Genomic DNA, 20677 nt, shown 5'->3' on the forward strand with positions numbered 1-20677 from the left:
TAGTGTCCAGTCTATCATACAACTCATCATACTCCTTATCCTTAGTCTTTGCCACCTCTTTCATCTTGTGCCTTATCTCCTTGTACACCTGACTACTTTCTTCATCTCTCTGATTATCCCACTTCTTCTTCACCAACCTCTTCCTCGGTATACTCTCCTGTACGTCCTCATTCCACTATCAGATTTCTTTTTCCTCCTTCCACTGTCCAGAAATCACAGCCTTCTACCTGTCTCCCTTACCACTTCCGCTGTAGATGCCCAGCTATCTAGTAACTCTTCAGTGCCACCTAGTGTCTGTTTTACCTCCTCCTTGAACTCTACCTTGCAGCCTTTCTTTTTCAGCTTTCACCATTTGATCCTTGGCTCTGACCTCACTGTCTTCCTCTACTTAATCTCCAACATCATCCTACAGACAACTATCCTATGCTGCCTAACTACATTTTCCCCTTCCAATGCTTTGCTGTCTCTAACCTCCCCCAGACTGACCCTCTTGCATATGGTATAATACATCTATGTGCATCTTCCTCCATTCTTCTTAAAATATGTATTTACCAAAGTCATGCCCATCCTTTTTGAAAAATCCACTCCCATCTGACCTTCTTCATTCCTCTCCTTGACACCATACCTACCCATCACGTCCTCAACCCCTCTGTTCTCTTCACCAACATGTCCCTTGGATACACTATCCACCACTTCATCTAATTCACTAATTAAACTTGGACTGATGAAAAGTAATGAACAAGCAAGGTGAAGGATTTTTATATTTGAGAAATATATTTCCAAGAATAACTGATGCCAAGATTAAAGATGGCATTTTTGTCTTGGTCCACAAATCAGACACGTCATCGACGACAAGCAGTTTGCAAACCTGCTAGTGGGGCCAGAAAAAACTGCAAGGAGAGCATTCAGGGATGATGTTGAGAATTTTCTTGGCAATTGCAGAGCACCCTACTGTGTCCAGCTGGTAGACAACATGCTTCAAGTACACAACACCAATAAGTGGAAAATGCTACTAAAGATTCATTTTCTGCATTCACACTTGGATTTATTCCCTGCCAGTGCAGTTAGTGACAAACATGGCGAATGGTTTCACCAGGTATTTGCAACAATGGAAAAACAGTATCCGGGCAAGTGGAATCCATCGATGCTTCCCTTCTATTGTTAGACCCTGAAACAAAAGGCAGCAGATGCAAAATAAAAACAAAAATCAGCAGCAACACGTTTTTTGTTCATCTGAACTAATACAATGTGCCGGCATCATTAAGTGAGTAAACATGCCAAATTCATAGTTAATTTCATGTTTCTCCAAATACTATTGTAAAGCACACAAAATTAAATTTGTGTTCAACTTGAAGCCGTCTACTCTAATCAAAGAACAAGTTTTTAGAAAGAAAAAGTAAAACAAACAAAACAAAAAAGTGTTGCTCAATGTAATCCTAGACATGCTTTCTCTTTACATGTTTACGAGGCAGAACAGACAACATCTAAACATTTACAGTTCAGATGTTTATATAATACTAGCTGCCTGTAGATTAACTATCATAATTATGAATAATCATTTTAGTCTAGTTTCTTCTGAAAAAGGTAAAAGTAAAGTCTTTTTTTTTCCTGCCAAAGTCATTATCATATAAAATCTCAGTTGTTTTTCTTCAGCCATTCAGAGGTGGATTTGCTGGTGTGTTTTGGGTCATTGTCATGTTGCAGCACCCAAGATTCCTTCAGCTTGAGTTGACGAACAGATTTTTTTGGTAGACAGTAGAATTCATGGTTCCATCTATCACAGCAAGCCTTCCAGGTCCTGAAGCAGCAAAACAACCCCAGACCATCACACTACCACCACCATATTTTACTGTTGGTATGATGTTCTTTTTCTGAAATGCTGTGTTCCTTTTACGCCAGATTTAACGGGACATTTGCCTTCCAAAACGTTCAACTTTTGTCTCATCAGTCCACAAGGTATTTTCCCAAAAGTCTTGGCAATCATTGAGATGTTTCTTAGCAAAATTGAGACGAGCCCTAATGTTCTTTTTGCTTAACAGTGGTTTGCGTCTTGGAAATCTGCCATGCAGGCCGTTTTTGCCCAGTCTCTTTCTTATGGTGGAGTCATGAACACTGACCTTAATTGAGGCAAGTGAGGCCTGCAGTTCTTTAGACGTCCTGGGGTCTTTGTGACCTCTCGGATGAGTCGTCTCTGCGCTCTTGGGGTAATTTTGGTCGGCCGGCCACTCCTGGGAAGGTTCACCACTGTTCCATGTTTTTGCCATTTGTGGATAATGGCTCTCACTGTGGTTCGCTGGAGTCCCAAAGCTTTAGAAATGGCTTTATAACCTTTACCAGACTGATAGATCTCAATTACTTCTGTTCTCATTTGTTCCTGAATTTCTTTGGATCTTGGCATGATGTCTAGCTTTTGAGGTGCTTTTGGTCTACTTCTCTGTGTCAGGCAGCTCCTATTTAAGTGATTTCTTGATTGAAACAGGTGTGGCAGTAATCAGGTCTGGGGTGGCTACGGAAATTGAACTCAGGTGTGATACACCACAGTTAGGTTATTTTTTAACAAGGGGGCAATTACTTTTTCACACAGGGCCATGTAGGTTTGGATTTTTGTTCTCCCTAAATAATAAAAACCATCATTTAAAAACTGCATTTTCTGTTTACTTGTGTTATATTTGACTAATGGTTAAATGTGTTTGATGATCAGAAACATTTTGTGTGACAAACATGCAAAAGAATAAGAAATCAGGAAGGGGGCAAATAGTTTTTCACACCACTGTATCTATCTATCTGCCTTCAATCTCCGTAGACAGCTCTTTAATGTCTCGTTGTGTACTTCCAGAATCCATGTTTATTGCAAAGGTTTTTTTTAATGATAAAACACCCTTACTTGTGAAGCCATTCACAATGATTTTATTACAGAACTGAGTGATAGTAATGGCGATGTGGATTAGTCATCAGACATTGACAAGGATAGTAAAAATGATGGCTATGGCACTGCACAACCAAACTGCCGTGATATGCCTGGTGGATTTTGGTTCTTATCGTTTTGGTTCACTGTGTTGTGACAGTAGCTACATGGCAAAAAAGGCAAAATAATTGTAATCAAGTAGATTTACCAGAAAGACATTAGCCTCTAAACACTGATCATCACAATGTAGCAGCTATCAATATTTGTTTCGTTGGAAATGAGGAAGTCACTAAGCCTTGGACTGTGGTGCAGTAACACAATAGGCACGGAGATTATGTCGTGCATTGATAAAGATCTGAAAAAGGTTCTTGTCGAGAGACAGCATGGCTTATTTGCCTTAACTCTCCTTAGACAGCTCTTTAGTTTCTTGTTGTGTACTTTAGTATTGTATAGTTATAATTGCATGTTTTATTACTGCCATGTTTAATGCAAAGTTTTTTATTTTTTATTTTTAAACACCATTACTTCTTGAGGCCATTCACAGTGATTTTATTACAGACCACCACCCACCCCCTTCCCATACACTGCAAACTTTGCATGTGAAGTAGTGATTGCTTCAGTATAAAACCAGAAGAAAGGCATAGTGTATTTTGGGAATTTTGAATGATTTAGAGGTAAGTGGTTATTTGAAATTGTCAAATAGAATAGAGCCCAATACTGTGTTTCTCTGTAAAGAATAAAGTATTTCCCCTCACAGATCAGTAACAATTATCTTTGATCATCTAATTCTTCCTTTATCTCTCTTACTACATAAGTTCTGTCCGCCACATCCTGTCTTTCTGTTTGTGCCCGAATCCCACGTTCATTTTTTCTAAATATGGCTTTGTGTTGTTCTGTGTCAGTAAATTGCTGTAGTTCACGTTCCTCTGGCTTAGTCAGTCCAGTGTGATGCTAGTGATGAGCGCGTTTACATTCCTCCACTGTGCAGTAGCATTCCAGTGGGGGACTGGACTGTTGTGTAACTGGAATGCAGGGGCCCATGATGAGGGAATGAGTTATTTAAAAAATCTGTTGGCTCTGTGGTTAAACTAGTGCATATCAGTTCACAAGATTAAAGCAGCGCATGTCATTGTGATTTTCACATAATAATAAAATAGATCTGTTATGCTTAAATATTTAGCTGATTTTCATTTTGTTTTAATGTGTTTGTCCACCCGATTTTATTTAAGAAGAAATTTCAATTTAATTGCACAAGCTGCTGTCCTTTCTGTTACATGAGAGACTCGGAAATTATGCTTATTCTGAAACTTGTTAAAAATACACTATTGTATAAACAACATGATTCAAAGCTCTGGGGTTTATTTCATTGTTATGTAAAGTTACATAGGGTTACTCCTAACTTTTTACAACTTATAAATGGTTTGTCTATTCATAAATACTTCTTACTTGGTCAACTTGTACTGTTTGATATCTATATTATTTTGTATAGTTTTTCTATTTATTTGAGAGCATTATTGAAGTTTGTAAATGTTTTTGTTCAGGAAACTGTCATATTTGCATAGTTGTTTGTATAATATCAGATTTATTATAGGTTGAAATTGTGTTGCCTTGAGCTGATAATGTCTTGTAATTCATATTTTTGCACCAAACCAAAATCAATTCTTGTATGTCTCAAATTCAAGCAATAAATTGATTCTGATTATTCTGGCTTTTAAATATATTGTTGTTTCCACTTGGTGTACTAGATTTTGTTCATCCAATTAAACAGGATGGTAAACTGTCGAGGAAATTAGTATTTTAACTGCAAGTGTGACTCAGGCTTGGAATCTATGCTAGAATGTTTAAACCCGAGTCAAACTTACGATGATGGTTAATGATGCATTTTACAGTGTTAACCCCAAATAACTCTTGGGACCATATTTTGCTGTTATGTAGTGGATGAAATAGCATCATGCTGTAAAAAAATCTTGATTTTGATAAAACTAAGGTAACTTATCAATATTAATGAGTAGAGTAGAGCCTTCAATGAAAAATACAATGGCAAATGAAAAGCCATAAATGCAGTTTTAGAATAAACTGAAACTGAACGTTTAGTTGAATTGAGCGATAGTGACAATGTGAATCAGTCATCAGATGTTGACAAGGATAGTAAAACTGATGCATATGGCACTGTGGGACCATAATTGCCATTATATAACCGGTGAATTTGGTTGCTTGAACGTTCTTTGTGATATGTCAGTAGCACCATGTCAAGAAAGGGAAAATGATTGCAGTTAGGTAGAAGGACAAGAAAATGTCTTCCCCCTAAGCACTGTTCACAATGCAACAACTGTGAATGTTCATGTCAGGAGAAGTGCGGAAGTCACTAAGCTTTGTGCTGTGGTAGTCTACAGTAATGCATCCATCATACAGATTAGGCACTGACATTCTACCCTCTCATGTGCAAACAATAGAAAAAATATTATAAGTATCCAAAGAAACACACTTCTGCTGTGCCAATTGCAACACTGGACTGTTTCAAAACACATCACACAAAGAACATGTACTAAATCTGCTTCAGTACAGCGTAATGTCAGTGTTCTCCTTATGTTGTTGTGAGGTTTTCCTCCTCCATCCCAAAAACCTTCATGGTAGTTTACTTGGGGATTCATAAATGTAACCTGGGATAAATTAATGCTCCTCCAGATAAAATGGCCCCCTACCCAGCTTTTGTTCTTGATTTGCATGCAGATGTATTTAGTCTAGTGGAATGATGGAACTTGAGAAGTGAATGTACAGTACACCCCCAAAATTCGCGGGGGTTACGTTCCTAGAGCACCCGCGAATTGTGAAAAACCGTGACTTTTGGATGTGGTTAAAAATGCCTTTTAAATGCATATTTTTATAGTTTAAACCCTGAATACAGTATGCCCCCACAGCACTTTAATTTTGCTGCAAACTCAGCTTAATACATTAATACATTACGTAAAAAATTACCTTAATACATTACCTAAAAACAGAATGTAAAGGTAAACCCATCTACTGTAGAGTACTATACTTGTCTCCCGCAGTGCTAGATTGTTAAATACCGATGTTACCACTATACCTACTGTAATTCATGCAAGCATGTTTTCTTTGGTATGTGCTGTCATTTTCTTTTTTATAAGTAGAGTAAATACATAATTTCATTTAATTAAAGTACAGTAAAATGTACAGGTACTCACCAATGATGTATGATACTGATGATGAAGTAGCTGTGCAGTACGATGCAGAGGATTTAAAACTCCTCGGGTTGCGCCTCTTCTTCAGGTGCTTCAGGAGGAGTCGTATCTTTGGACGGGCCTTCTTCTGGTGGGGTTTCGTGCTGGCTTTTCTTTATAGGTTTCAGGAACATTGTGATGGGAAGTTGCTACATTGTCTCCTGTAGCGAACTGCTGGTACAATTCCTGTGCTTTCTCACGGATGATGTGACCGTCCAAAGAGATGTTCTTATTCCTGCAGTCGGTGATCCACAATGCCAAGGCAGATTCCATCCTGACGATATTTTTATTCCTTACGGTCGTTACCTTTTTGGCACTATCACAGAAACTTACAGATACTGTACTCCAGATCGCTGCTTCGTTCTTAATGTAGCGTGCGGTGCTTTCATTAATGCCATAGTGGCGCGCTACTGCAGCATAACTTTTTTAGTGCATTTAAGAATAACAAAATGAATACAATAACAAAATGGAAAACACGAGGACACTCGGCTGGAGTCATGTCACAGGGCAGAAATCAGTTAGCAGCAAATAGAAATTAATAACTCTCTCGAATTGGCTACTTTCACCATCCCAAACCGCGTTTCCCTTGCTTCTTATTCTCTCTACAGCACAGTATTGCCACGAAGAAAGCCATAAAATTTGCGGAGGATATTTGCACTTTCCGCTAACAATTAATAGTTAGGTTCTAAAGAAAAATCTGTGAAAGACTTGAGTCCACGAACCCTGAACTGCGACTTTGTGGGGGTCTACTGTATTTCTTATTATGATTTTTTATGTCAGTTTAGAAAAGTCTTGACATAAGTAGTAAATGCTAAAAAAAATCAAATGAATTACACTACTTGCAGATGTATAGTGTGGGGAAAAAGAATGGTTTAATACAGAGGTCCTCAATCACAGTCCTGGAGGGCCGCAGTGGCTGCAGGTTTTTGTTCTAACCCGGTTGCTTAATTATAAAACAATTCTTGCCAATAATTTAATTTCATGGCTCGTTAGTGCTTTAACTCTTCTATGTCAGGAAATTCTCATATCCTAGATTTTCTTCCCCTTTCTAAGGATATCATCCAAATGATTTGAAGGCTAAAATGGACGAGTAATTCTCAGTCCACCTTTTTCTCTTTACTTTCCTTCCAAGTATTTAATTAAACCCAATAGTGCATGATAAATACACACATGTGTAAATGGTAACAAGTGAAATGGAGAAATGCTGGTTTCTTTTGTCATTTGCATCTTATTGCTAATTAGGAGCAATTAAAAACCAAGAATACAGCTGTTTAAGGCTAAAATAAAATAAAATGTTCAAAATCTTAATGGGTGAGACCACTAAAGTGAAGCAGGAGTGCTACTTAAGCAATAAGGGCTTCTTATTAAGCAATTGGGTTGGAGCAAAAACCTGCAGCCACTGCGGCCCTCCAGGACTGTGATTGAGGACCCCTGGTTTAATAAGAGATATTGAAAATTCACATCTTCTCCTCACTAGTAAGGTGCTTTGTTCTGGAAGAATTGCTGCCAGAGGACAGCAAACAAGGAATCGTCAAGAATGGCAAAGAGTCAAAGCTACAGAATTTCTCTGTGGAATTCAAGGTCATTTTGTATGCCGGCTAGTCAGTGCTTGTGAATGATTTTTTTGGAATCTCTTTTGTGTGTAGTTTTTACCTACAGTTCATAATAACGTTTTTAACATGTGAAGACATTTTAGCTGAGACATCATAATTTTAAACAATGGATGTATACACTTTAAAGATAAAAACTTGCATGAGAGGAAGTCTTTCTTTTTAGTAGCCGATATATCAGATAATAAATGCAGAAATTAATTTCCTTGGTAAAGCTTTGATGTTTTGATAAATATCATCTTTACGTTTGGTTAAAAATATTCCCATGCCCATAATGAGTGAGGTTATTATAATTTGCAACAGCTAGGATTTTTGCTGAATACTGTATTTGGAACAGTTTATTTTATAGCAGTGTTGCACAGTAGTTAGTGCTGGTGCCTCACACCTCCAAAGTCCTGGCCGAATGGTTGTCTTGGATGAGTTTGCATGTCCTCTGCAGTAGATATTTACTTCAGGTATTCTGACGCTCTTTTAACATTCCAGTAACTTGCAGGTTACTTTAACTGGTGACCCGGAATTGGTCCAGTGTGAATGTGTGCCCAGTACGCCCAATAATAAAATGGAGTCCTAGCCAGGGTTCATCCCTGACACTGGATTGGATGAAGTGTGTTGAAGAATGTCATGTTGTATCCCAATGAGTACAGACTAGTTAGACCCCTGTCACTTTGACTGTATTGTTGGCTGCACTATTCCTAACGCATATTGTAATTTGAGTCTGCATGTGTTGTTGACTGTGTATTTCAGGTCTTTGCAATCAAGAGGTCAATGGAAACTCTTTTGCAAATTAGTCATTTAAGAATCATTGCTGTAGAATATTTAGTTGTTCATATATCACTAAGACCTAACAATCCATAAAAATAAAAGTACTGTTTATACATCTGGTTTGTTTTGTTGTTGTTTATAAATCTCCTAAAAATGGCTGAACTAAGTGCATTGTCATTATTTCATCTTAAAATAGAAGCTATATGGCATATTGAGGAGAGGGGCTGCTGACACAGGGACTGTAATTCCCATCAGGTAGCAGGAATGCACTAAGGTTATTGGGAGGACACCATTATCAGTGTCATAACATTGATATTTGTCTTTACTTCTCAACTACTTCTGGTAATAATTTCATTGTTGCTCTGGATTACAGCTTTTGTCTTTTTTGGATGCGTTACCTGTTTTTTGTTTTTTTTTTCTCAGTTATATTTGCTTTCTTATCTTATCCATTATACAAACCCATAAACTGGGCGCTGTGGCTAGTAAATGATAAATTAGGCACACAACTGACCACAGTGTTCTGTACAAGTCTATTTACATTCACCATGTCTGACTCTGATGTACTGTATATTAATAAAACTGGGCGAGCAGAAAAAAAAAAGAATTCCTACTAGTAATACTATCTTCTTGTTCAAAGTACAGTGGAATTCTTAATTGCATATTCCTACTATCACAAAGTGAATATATGCATAAAAAACTTTCATTAATGCTCAGTATTCATTCTTGTCCAGCCCTGCCACATATAATTTTCAAGGATCTTACTGTGGACATTTCTGTTTTCACTGCATTTTTCTTCTCATTTTTTGGAGCAATTTTGGTCTCTTTATAGTGGTGATAAATTTGATAATTTCAGGAAATTATAGCAACTTTCTAGTGGCTATAAGCACTGCAAGTTAAGTGCCTTTACATTTACTGTATAATAAAATGCTAAGGACGGTGTGTCTTTTTGGTGAGTTTGGCCTTCCTGATGCGACAGAAGAGGAAGTGCGAGTGTGAGATGCTTGGAGAGGAGTAAAGGTGTACAAGAGACACAGAGAAAGTTGCCTTCAAAAACAGCAAGTTAAAAAAACATTTATTACGTGAGAAAATTTCTTTGCAAATAATGAAAGAGTAGAGATGCAAGCTTTATGGAAATGCACTCGAGAGAGGATGCGGCAGTTAAAAGGCATTCACACACACAAGCACAGAGTAACAGTGCTGAAGGTATACGTAGGGCAAGAGAAAGCTAATATTTTTAATTATTCTGTTGCCTGTCTGTGACAGGTGCCATGGCTAGTTTAAATATAAGATGGAAACAATACCATTGTAAGCCTGGATTGTACAGGGTAGTTTATGATATTACAAATATTGCATAGTTAAACGCAAACAAACTTGCATATATCTATCTATCTATCTATCTATCTATCTATCTATCTATCTATCTATCTATCTATCTATCTATCTATCTATCTATCTAAACAAAAACCTTAAAAAATCCTCCCCTAATTTCTGCTGGTGCCCTTGTTTGTGTAATTTACTGTTTAACTGCTGCTGGTTCAGTTTCATCGAAGGCTTTGAGAATTTGGATTAGGTTCTTACATAACATAACAACTTTCCCTGCTTAAGACTGAAGAGGCTTTTTTCCATTTGCCTGTGTTACCCATCTTGTAGTGCTGCTATGTCTTTTGTGTATCATGGTGACCAGAGCTGCACACAGTGCCCCAAATTGGGTCATCCCGCAAATTATATTATATTTAACACTTTTTACATTATAATCTAACATAAGAATGCTGCTGCATGTACAAAAAATGCTAAATCTTTCCTGTAGGTAACCCATCCTGTATTCATAATTAAAGTAGCCTTTGCCTGTGTGCAGTACTTTGTAGTTTTCTACATTAAACTAAATTTACCAAGTGTTTGTACCAACTATTTTAAAGATGGTCTCGCGTTTAAAGTTTAAGCTGTTTTTGTTGTTGCCTCATTAATTGCTATCACTGCAATTTACTGTAATCTGTAAATTTAGATTTTATACTAATCGAATCAGATTTAGCAGATGCTGTTACCAGATCAAGCTATGTTATAATTATACTCATCATTTTTGTTTACAATTAAACAATAAAAAGGATAATAATTGAAGGTGCAGCTTACTGGTTTAAAATACAGTGACTGGACCACAACACTGCATTGCTTTTTTAATATTTATTATGAAATCCACACATTTACATACCTATACACACAAATCTATTCTCAGATTTAGTTCATTCAAATTAGCTGTTCACAATGTCTGCATTATTTTATTGAATTTCATGTTCTCAGTCTTTTGTGCATGTGTAGCTTGTTGAGTCTCAATGCTTTCTAGACAATTAGTTTTTCATTACTTATTTCTTGAGCTTAAACAGTTTAACACTAGCACATCAGAGCTGTAACCTCATCTTTTGTTCTTTCTTCAGTTTTGGCAAGCGCTCAGCAGGAAGCCTCAGGCGTGGATGTGAATGCATTGTCTTGGAGCCTTCAGAAATGATTGTGGTAAGTAGATGCGAACTTCTGTTTTAGTTGCTTAATTTAGATGTGTCAAAAGTGCTTTGCATCATGTTTCTTTTACCTGCTTACCAGTTTAGCACTTGTCATCTTTAATGCATTGTTAACTAAAATATGTTACAAGCCATTGTAAGCTTTCACAGTTATAATTTCTTTATGTCTAGGGCGAGAAAAAGGTCCCATGAACACCTCCTTTACCCCTTGCTCTACATTAAATGCTAAAAAGTTAACTTTTATATCCAGTGGTCTCATGAGCGGGCTTTACAGAGTGCATTGTGACCCCCTCTACTGCTAATGCTATACTCGGTCGCATAATCAGCATTGTAAGTCTACTCTAAATATACAAAAGACAGGAACATCTTTGCATCTACTGCTTTGCGAAACTTCAAGGAAAAAAAATGACCTTACCCTGTGTAAGGCTTCTAAACAGCCATTACTCTGCATGGCTACAAACAGAGCACTAAAGATCACCAAGTTGACATGTTGTAAATGTAATTGTATAAGTGGTTAAGTGAATCCATAGAATTTACTTTATTTTTGAAGAGTGATCTTTCTTAGAGCTTTAGAAGTGCACAGATTACAAGTAATGTACCATTAAGCAGGCACACACATCCTTTTTGCTGTTTGTTTTAGTTTGTTATGCTTTGAAGTGACTAGTTGTAGCATTTACAATGGATTATTACCTTTAAGTGTTGGAAAAGATGAACCTCCAGTGCAGTGCTGGTTACTTCTGTGTTGCCAAGGCTGCCAGGGTTGATGCCGGCTTCCTGCCACCCTGAATAAGAACAACTTTATTAGGAGAATTAATTCATGAATGAGTAAATGTTTACATTTATGGTAATTTCTTATGTCATAGATAGGTTGAGGAGGTATACAACAAATTCCCATGCTACCTTTTCACTTTTGTGTCCCCCGAGAATTGCTTTGAGACACACAATATCTTAAACATTATATGCCATTAACATTACTTTTTAAATATTTGTTCATAGAATAATTTCAGGATATGCTGTGCTGTTCTTTGCTAATGCACTTTGAGGTATGCATAGTTTTTCCACTGAGCCATATAAATGACAAGATTTATTAATGGTTATGTGTAACAGAGTGGGAAGCAGTGCATTGGTGGTTGTGGGTAAACTGAAGGTGAAACTAGTGAAGACTTTTATGGTTCCTCCTCAGATAAAGCAAATGTAAAAATAACATGGCTAGTACTGTGAAAATAACAATATCATTTGTGCTGAACAGTAACGTATGTCAGGCTACTCACAATTAATGTACTTTGATGAAGCGTGTGCTAATTCCTTTCTTTTTCTGCTGTTTAAAACTGAGGAAAGAAAATGATGGCAAAAATTCTACAATACGATTAGAAAAAAATGACAGCAAGAAAACTGCATGCCCACACATCTATTCCATGAAATTGTATAAATTACATCTACTCGAGTTTATCGAAGGAAGACAGGAAAAGCTCAGCTTAAACACTACTTCAGGTGCCAAAGAAAAATAACAATCAAATAAAATTTGCATTCTGAATATCAATTTTTCCCCGCTAAATACTGATTGTAAGATTTTTTTGACTAATGCTTTTAAAGGCTTGGGCCCTTGACTTGCAACTGCTCCATCTTGGCTACGATGTTAACTTGCATCCAGCCCTGCAAGCAGGTAGTGAAAACTTGGGGGTGGGTTGAGGGCAAGATTGGTACTGCAGCCAATGTAATAAACACCACGCTGTTCCATTACATTCGGACTAGTGTGGTGCTGAGGTGTCATCCGTTGCATGGCTACATCCAGGTCCTAATTGGGGTATTGAGGTGGTTCATCTTGTGGTGGGTGCGGCAACATGCTGTATTGGTACATGCTCTCAACCTCATCTTCCTTTTTCAGACAGAATTGGGGAATTGGAGCATCAAAGCAATCCACTGCATTATTCATTCCAACATAACAGAGAAAGTTATTCCAGAAAGAGTTAAAATTTAGCTTTTTTTGCTGGTGAATATATTCTTTAACCAAAATGAATGAATCAGAAGGTGCCTGTAATGGCTGACTGGACAAGCACTTTAACAGGCAGAGATGTTCTGTGTAAGACAGTCACATTTCTTATGCAAGAAAATATTTGCAAGAGAATAATGAGTGCTAAGGTTGTAAGGCTTATGCACTTGATATCTGACTTTGATGTTACCAACAAATGTTAAAGTCTATTTTCAATGTGCATATTCTGATTTGGTTACAGGTGGAACAAACAGATAAGTTTAGACTTAATATTCTGTTTTGTAACTTGTTGTTTTGATACAAATGAATGCAGTAACTGAATGTTTGCATTGCTAAAAAAATCCCCATAGACTGAACTCCCAGCTCTCACCCTTTTTAAAGCATCTCACTTAAACGTCAAGGTCACTAACAGTCACTGGGCTGATGGAAATTGCTCACAGAGCACATATAATTCATTTGCATCCCAAAAGATATGAGCAGTTATGAAACAAACTTTCTATTAGTTCTAAAAATACAGCAGGTAAAATTATTTATTTTAAGGCTGGAAACTTTCTATCCACTTTTGCCAGGGAGGGTGTATAGGCAGAAACAAATATGCTGAATGAGGGGTTTAACACATGCAGCCCATGGGTATCACAGACGTTTCATCCCTTTTTGAATTATCATAAAACCAAACCATGTTAAATTATAGATTTGCAGGTCTAGACAGACATGTTTATATTCTCCCTTAAATTTGAAAGAGAAAAGAGAAAAAAAAAAAAAAAATCTGTGTAACCCTGTATTAAATGTAGATATTCTGTGCTTATATAGTTTGAACAAGAAGGAATACATTGGTTTAATTTTCATTTATCTTAACTCATATGTTCTTGCAAATAATTGTTTCTGTAAGTTAGTTATTTAAATGCAGTATTTTCTATATGCTTTATATGTATATGTAGTCATGTGTCATCTTTTCCTTTTAATACTTATTTAGCCTTGTCATTACATTTGATTTCAGCTAGGGTTGATCATTTAGAAAACTCTTAATCAGAAAATCGGACTGTTTTAGTGCCATCTTTAGCAGTCTTGTCATTATTATATCTGAAACCTTTTCTCTTATTATTATTATTTTTTTTATTTCCTCTGCACTTAATATCCTTATGGCTTTCTTGCAGTTTTCATTATGATCAAGTAATCCCTGTGTTTTCCTCCCACATTTCCCAAAGATGTGCAAGTTAGGTTGATTAGCAATTCTGAATTGGCCCCGTGTGAGTGTGGGTATGTGTATGAGTGGACCCTGCCCAGGGTGTTTCCTGTCTTATGTCCTGTGTTTCTGGAATAGGCTGCCACCCCACCCCATGATGGTTAACATAATTAAGCAGGCTTGAGAATGTTATGCTAAAAAAAACAAAAGCTTCCTAGAGTATAACATCCTTCCTTAATGGAATCAGCCGTAGAGCATTTGTAATGCAGATATTTACTAAAGCAGCATGGAAGGATGAAATAAGAGAATTAAGCAGAGTGGAAAGGAGCTTCACCCTTATTGATGTACTTTCACTGGCTAGTAGTTGTGGTATGTCCTTGGGATTGATTTACTGGTCTGCTGGAAAGGCTGTCCTGGGTTACCTTAAAAGTATTGTTTTTTCATATGTACCAAATTTATCAGAAATGTACCCTCAGTCTCCACTGGATGTATAATGTTTGTGCCGTGGAAGAGCAAATGTGCCTTTTTCAAACTTTATTTAGTTCCTGGAGTCAGTAATGAACTGTTAGCAATTTTCCTCTGTGTGTGTTTTTTCAACTTTAAGTAATTTAAAGCTTTTCAACTACAATTTTAATATACTTAAAATGTGAAAATGTTGCAATTGCTGTTCTTCATTTATTTGGTTTGTTGCTGTTTAAAAATCTTTTTAGCATTAAAGGGATATTTTGTCAAATATTTTCATATGCTACAAACCCGTTGCAGCTTGTAGAGATGGCTGAGAAAATTTTAATTTCATGAAGAAAGGACATAACATTTTTTTTTGATAAAATGGGACCCAATGGTTACCAATGCTGGGCAACAGTAAACAATATGAAAAATATCCATGAAAGAACCTCACATTACTCGTCATCTAATCATATGCTTTTGTTTTGCAAAATCCCTGTAATTTTTGCTAAAGTATTTTTAAATAAATACCTTTGGAAAATGATGATAGTCCATAAACCGAAAGCCTCTTAACACAGGGTCGTGCTTTTGAATTTGAGACAGAACTCTGGACCAATAAATGAGGGGAGAGGCTAGTATTTAACAATATTTTAGCAAAAACACATGCATTTTGCATTGTTTGAGCTGATGACTGGATGACTTGACATGTGTATGTGTAATGTAAACTTTTGTCATTAACATTTAAGATAATGCCTTCTGTTGTTTACTGTTGGTCACCATTGGGGTTCCTTCTATTAAACTTTGTCTGTTCTCCACAAAAATATGAGATTAAAAAATGTTCTTTACCATCATTACAAACTACATAGGGTAAGTAACATATTGAAAAAATAATTCATTTTTGGTGAAAGATCCATTTAAGATTGTGCGATTAGGATACCTGAAAATTTCAAAATCACTTTATTCAACTATATTACTGCATTCTTTTAGTCATTTACAGAGTATCTTAGTCTTAAATTTGTTTTGTGTATTAAATATAGAATCTGGATTTCAATCCCAGCTTTGTCAGCTTTCTCAGGAATGTGCACATTACATTCTTAATGAAAAGCAAGTTCAAAGTTGAATGGTGGATTGGACAAGTTGAACACGGAATTTCAATTTTATGCAATGCATTTAAAATCTTCTTTGCGTAGATCTCTGTCTCCAGGAGTAAATTTAGCTTTATAGAAGCATTTTTAAATAAATAAATACATACATAAATAGATAAATATTTAAAAACACATTCAATATATAACATATATATAATTATATATATATACTGTATATATGAAATAGGCTTTTTTAAATTTCACAACATTAAACTTTAAGAACATTTTTGAGAGATAGCAGTATCAAAAAACATATTTTCTTTGCCTTCTGGCAGCCATACATCTATTCCATTATTTTTGAAACTCACTTATAACAATTTTATTGTACTACGTGCACATGACAATGAACTTGATTTGGCTTGAACCCCTTGAAAAGGGCACTAGTCTGTTTAAGTGCAAACTCATGCAAACACTCACACTGAAACAATTTAGAGTACTTTGTCTCTTCCCTAAATTACAATTGGCTTGATGCGAATGATCACGTTCCCTGATAAGATAAAAAGCATAGTGAACATAAAGGATATAACCAAAAATATTCAAAAGGAGTACAACTTAAAGTAAACAGAAATGCAGTTTAAACAGTGCAGTGTTTCCCGCACAAGCAAGGACCATTGTGGGCCTTATTCTTACCCTGACCACCACCCACACTCCTGTTTTTTCAAGACTGACTGTCATCTCTAAATCTTGCAGGACAAGATTAACCTTGGAAACCTTGGTGTTCTCAGTACTTTGACTAGAAATTTAGTAAGTGATGTTATACCCATAATATTTGGTAGTTATCTGCAAATGAACAGAACCTGAGTTGCAGATACCATTAATTTCCCAAACCCACTTAATCCTTTCTACATGGGTGTTTGCAAATGAGCAAATACAGTAGGTCTCTTACTTTTTTTCATCCAGTGTTGTGATGTCAATTAACTTCACGACAATAGAGCAGCAGTTAAATCGGAATAATTATCTTGTCAGTTTCTTATTTTCTTATTATATTATGTCATAATTAATTTCCAGAGCTCTCACACCACAAGTTTCCACTTTTTCCAAAACAGTCTGATTGTTCATTTTCTGCAGTAATTCATCCGTCCTTTTCCTGTCCTGCTGTCTTGTGTATGGGGTGAAAGGGAGATGGAGCCAATGTCAGTGCTGCTTTGAGTGTAAAGCAGGAATCAGTCTTCAGTGGAATTCTAGATCATAGTAGAGCACACTCGTGGCTACACCTTCATTTGCCTAATTTAGCAGAGCATCTGAGCATGCATATCATTTGTATGTGGTGGAATGGTGACATTCAGACAAGGGATAATATATAAATTCTGCAAACAGAATAGTAACAAGCCTGGGTAACAGACCCTTAGTCCTTTTGGAGGTAACTCTGCTAGCCACCTTGCTGTCTTACCAGCCTCTTCAGCATTAGTGCTCAATTTAAAAAGTGTAAGTCAGTAAGTAAGTAATTATTTTCTAGGGTATGTGCTACTCAGGGGCTGCTCTTTGAAATAGCCACCTCATAGTATAGATATAATATCATTGTTAAACTTTCTAGTCAAGTATTGAGAAAACTGTTCTTTCCAAGATAAGTCTTGTCTTGTAAATGGAGTAGCAGAATTTAGAGATGGCAGCCACAGTCTTGAAAGAACAGGAGGCTTGTGGTTGTGGTAAGAAGGTCGTCCGCAAAGGTCCATACGCACATTGTAAATGCTGTACTGTAGTAAATGAAATTCCATTTAAGATTCTTCTGGTTTTTGAGTCAAAATGAAAGCAACAGACAAAACACAAAACACTTCAGAGTTTATTCAGTTAGATTAACACAAAATGTACAAAATAGATTGTGAAATCCTGACAACTGCATGCCATTATCACTCAGCTTTGAAATTAAGACTGATTGATGGTGTTGGCTCTGTTTTTAGTTAGCAAGCCTTAGTTTTTGCACTGTGTTACTATTAAATTTGCGTAATGTGTAAAACTGGATGCAACTTACCACAAAGGACTTGAGGCTTCAATTGCTGTGAAAGGGGCTGCTATCAAATATTATATGCCTAGGGACTGCAGGAGGTGAATATTTTCAAAGCTTAGCTTGACATTTTTTATTTGTATAATAAAAGTGATTATGATCCATTACAAATTTAAGGTTTTTTTTATGTACCATACACATTTTTTTCAGCAATTCACTCTATTTTTATTAATGACAATTATACTTATGAGCTCAGCATAATATACCATAATTACTTACAAGTATAATGTGAAAAAATACATGCAACACAGACATAAATCATAATGTTGAAACATAAAGAGAGAAATACCATGCACAATATTAAAAAACAAATAATATGTACAAAACACAGAAAGGTAAACCGGTCTAATCCCGTTCAGAACTGCAAGCAGTTATAGCACATTCATGCCCAGAAGCCATGGACACCAACACACCTACATTTACAGAAGACCAATTCATATTTGCACGTTAATACAGTATTTGCACCCTAATGTGAACAGATGATTCAAATTACATTTAAATATCTCAAACCCACTCAATCCCATTGCAACCTTTCCAATGGGTGCGAGGCAGGTGACAGCTTTGGACTGGGTATTAGAATCAAATCTATGCATCACTGTGACACACTCTGTACACTATATGGCCACAATGTTCTGGATATTTAACCGTCATGCCTATATGAACTTGTTGCACATTACATTGCAAAACCATTGTCATTAATATGGAGTTGATCACCCCTTTGCAGTCTCCACTCTTCAGAGAAGGATTTCCTCAAGATTTTAGTGTATCTGTGGGAACTTGTGCCCATTTAGCCAAAAAAAAGCATTTATGAGGTCCTAACTCACAATTGCCATTCCAACTCATTTCAAAGCTGTTCATTGTGCTTGAGTTCAGGTTTCTGTGCAGGATACTCAAGGTCCTCCATTTGTTCATAGACTTGGCTTTATGCACATGGGGACAGTCATGCTAGAACAGAAAATGACCTTCCCCAAACTTTTGCCACAAAGTTGGAAGTGCGGAATTGTCTAAAAAGTATGCTTTAACACCGGCGGTACCCTTTATAGGAACCAAGGGGCTTAGCCCAAACCTAAAAAAAAAAAGCTCCAGACCTTTATCTCTCCTCTACCAAACTTTACAGTTGGCACTATGCAGTCTGTAATGTAGCATTCTCCTGGGATTCGCCAAACCAGCATTCATTCATCAGACTGCCAGATAGTGAAGCACAATTCATCACACCACTGCTCCAGAGTTCAATGGTAACACGCTTTACACCACTGCAGCTGATTCTTGGCATTGCGTTTAGTGTTCTTAGCCTTGTGTGCAACTGCTCGCCAATGGAAACCCATTTCTTAAATGTTGCCAACGCACAGTTCTCCTGATGTTGCTTACAGAGGCAGTTTGGAACTCTGTTGAGAATAATGCAAAAGAGAATAGGTGATTTTTTTATGTGTAATGCAGCAGCCCTGGTTTATGAGTTTGCATGGTTTACCACTTCATGGCTGAGCTGTTGTTGCTCTATGGTATTTCTGCTTCACAATAATAGCACGTACAGTTGACATACCAAGCAACAAATCCATGACTGCCCCAACAAAATCAAACTTAATCTTAAGCCACAAGAGAGAACTCTATGTTTGTGGAAAGTGACAACCAATTAATCTTCATCCAGAAGTACAATGCATATAATACAGCGTTGAGCAATAAGGAGCAAAGGCATTTTGGACCTCACAAAGAAAAGAGAAGCTTATCTGTGTGATGTCTTATGTTTTACATACTACAATAGAATGGAAAAAAAAGGCAGAGATTGCAGCTGAACTTGCTGTAGCTGTTAACCTTTCATACAGTGCTGACTCTTGTCAGGCAGCATGTTATTGGCTGTCAGATAATGGGGCAAGAACAACTGTGCTTGGAAGGTCAGCACACAATTGCTAAACGTGGCCAGCAATTTTCAGTCCTGTTTGACAATAAGATCAACTTGACATCAGGACAAGGACAGTCGGCAAGTCTGACATACCTACTGACTAAAAGTTGCTTAATGTGGCCTCATGCTAAATAGGATAGAAAGTAACCAAAGATTGAAGGAAGTCAGTGTCTCAAAACAACAAAAGCAAAACACCTGTCTAGAGCAAAAGGATCATAATTGTTGCATGCACATACAAAGAGAAACGCTCTATAACTTGACAAAACATGTATGGTACTTAATAAACCAATTATTGAATTTCTGGTAAGTAATATTTTTTGTTTATTTCAGAACCCATTTCATTTCTATTTGTGACACTGCACATGCTCTCACTGGCAAAATGTGTTTGAAAAATCAGCACACCATCTGCAACATATGGAGAGCAAGTTATGCCAAAATGAAAGAATAAATTTAAAAGAAGACTGTAAAAAAAATAAATAAAACTGCTAAAATCAAATCAAGGATATAAAGATGCGTCCATAAATAAGTGATGAAACTAACAGCTACAACACTCTTTTAAAGAGTTCATTTATTTTTAAAAATTCACTGAATAATTTAGTTATTTTTGATTTTCAATACAGCAGTCTAAAGTCAGTTTAAAAATGGACAACAATTGAAGACTCTTTACTTTCCAATGATTTTACTTTTTCTTTGCACCTCAGTTGGTTAGTGGAGATCTTAGGGTACGGTCACAGTGCTAACCAATCAAAATTCAATAAAGGAAAACTTGAGTACTCCTGGATAATAAGTGGATCAAAATCATTAAGGGCTGCTTAAGATTACTGAATCTGGCAATAAGGGCTGCTGAAATGTCAGATAACATGTATGTGGCATACTGGCAAAGACGCACTAGATCAACAAAATAAAAATGGATATAAAAAAAATATTCTGCCAATTTGATTTTTTTTCAGATGATTAGGTTTGCAAAAGCAAATTAACATGTTTTTGAAA

The 20677-nt window shown here is 36.5% G+C and overlaps 1 protein-coding gene across 8 annotated transcripts in view; it reads left to right on the forward strand.

Moving 5' to 3' along the window:
- Positions 1-20677, forward strand: part of rapgef2 (Rap guanine nucleotide exchange factor (GEF) 2) — a 388985-nt gene that overhangs the window by 205560 nt on the left and 162748 nt on the right. For all 8 annotated transcript variants that reach the window (XM_039750324.1, XM_039750318.1, XM_039750321.1 and 5 more), the window contains one exon: positions 10946-11021. In XM_039750324.1, the coding sequence (XP_039606258.1) occupies positions 10946-11021 (76 nt within the window). The remainder of the gene's footprint in view (positions 1-10945; positions 11022-20677) is intronic.

This window comes from Polypterus senegalus, chromosome 4 (genome assembly GCF_016835505.1).
Source record: "Polypterus senegalus isolate Bchr_013 chromosome 4, ASM1683550v1, whole genome shotgun sequence".
Lineage (NCBI taxonomy): Eukaryota > Metazoa > Chordata > Cladistia > Polypteriformes > Polypteridae > Polypterus > Polypterus senegalus.